Here is a 1,703-nt window from a genome sequence, read left to right as displayed (position 1 = left end):
TATATATATATATATATATATATATATATATATATAAACTTTTTAATGAATTTTTAGATCTTTATTAAAAAATATTAATAGTTAAATGTTTTGTTAGCTGTATAAATATATACAAATTTTGATTAGAAATATGTAAGTTTTTAGCCAATAATAGTTACATCAGATTTAGCATTTCATACATTTTAGGTGACATTTTGGACGTGTCTGTTTTGTCAATCATTTCACATGTATCAAGCATGTTAAATGTTTTAGTCATTTTAGATGTTCCAGGCATTTCAAGAGTTTCAAGTGTTCTAAGCTTTTTAAACATTTTAAGTTGATCATAAGCTTTGTTTTTTTCTTCAAGTATTAAATCTATATATGATTTACTTATTAGATCATTACTTGTTATAGATAGATTTTGCATCAAGTCATTAACAATCTTTTTTGCGCTTTTTATATCTTTGTCCACTACCTATACAACGTGATTGAAATTGAGAATAACTTTATTAATAAAGATTTGCAAAGTAATGTAAACTCACAAACCTTTATCTCTACAAAATCACCTAATGTGTCAACATTATCAACATTTATTTGAGCGTCATCAGTATAATATGCTTGTCTTTTTTTTTTAACAATGCCTATGAAACCATTTGATGTATCCAATATATCTCCAAGCAATACAAGTTTATGACACAGTAATGAGCCATAGGAAATACACACTTGTAGACCTTTTTCATCAGATCGTTTATAAGAAACTAATGCTCCATATTTAAACTACATAATGAAGGTAATTTTATATAAATTATAACATATAACATATATATACACAATACAGTTGTACATACTCAGAAATGATTTGTTGAAGTGATGTTTCAACAAATTCATTTCTGACTGAAAAGATTTATTCAAAATATGCACACTCTCTTCCTTTAGTCTCTCAGGAAAATGTAAGTATATAAAATATTCTTATAAGAAAACAAAATCTGCGTGACTTAAATTTTAGAAAAACTTTATATTAGTTTTAACCTTTTTTTTTATCATGTATAACTGACATTTATATACCTTATTAAATACAACTTAATATAACCGATAAAATATCATTGACGTGTAATAAATATATTGATTAGAAACTTGACAATTATTCTTACTTCTTCGAATTCCCGTAACATCAGCTTCCCGTTATTTGCTGCATAGAACTTATCTATTGATTTGATAAAATATGTACGATGTACAATCTTATAAATTTTCGCTATCATATCGTCGTAATCCCGAATTTTAACTTTTATCTCAACGGTTAGCATTTTTATTTGCAGTTTCCACAAAAAACTAATTCAAAAAAACTAAAATTCTTGAAATACTCTAATAATTAAATATACTTTCGTCTGTTATATTCTTCCTGTAGATTTGAAAATACTGCGGAAAATGTATGTATATATAGCAATTACGTAAATTTAGAAAAAAAAACAAACAAGATAACATAGCTTGTGTATTATATACAAACATATCTAGTACAAAAAAGAATGTGAGATAAATATGTTTATTTCTTAAGTCATCTCCCAAAATTATGAACTTGTTATTGTAGTTACTTAATTATAGAATATTAAACAAAAAGAGCATGAAACAGTTTAAAACGAAATAGCGTTGAATTGTCATGACTTTAATACAATAGAGACAAATTTATTGGCTAGATGTTATTTGTAGCAAAGAGAAACCTGAAAGCG

General features: G+C 25.2%; 1 protein-coding gene across 4 annotated transcripts in view; it reads right to left on the bottom strand.

The window, feature by feature from the left end:
• LOC116846320 (endochitinase A-like) overlaps nucleotides 1–1,693 on the bottom strand; it is a 7,386-nt gene extending 5,693 nt beyond the window's left edge. For 2 of the 4 annotated variants that reach the window (XM_032820004.1, XM_032820006.1), the window contains exons 1-3: nucleotides 1,131–1,693; nucleotides 526–756; nucleotides 159–454 (exon numbers count right to left, since the gene is read on the bottom strand). In XM_032820004.1, the coding sequence (XP_032675895.1) occupies nucleotides 159–454; nucleotides 526–756; nucleotides 1,131–1,283 (680 nt within the window). In that variant the 5' untranslated portion in view covers nucleotides 1,284–1,693. The remainder of the gene's footprint in view (nucleotides 1–158; nucleotides 455–525; nucleotides 757–1,130) is intronic. The other 2 variants (XM_032820005.1, XM_032820008.1) reach the window with 2 other exon arrangements.
• Nucleotides 1,694–1,703: the final 10 nt, after the last annotated feature.

This window comes from Odontomachus brunneus, unplaced genomic scaffold (assembly GCF_010583005.1).
Source record: "Odontomachus brunneus isolate Ranch 3 - 2012 unplaced genomic scaffold, Obru_v1 Obru_scaffold_063, whole genome shotgun sequence".
Lineage (NCBI taxonomy): Eukaryota > Metazoa > Arthropoda > Insecta > Hymenoptera > Formicidae > Odontomachus > Odontomachus brunneus.
Note: the sequence above shows the minus strand (reverse complement) of the source record. Positions and strands in the feature narration are given on the sequence as shown.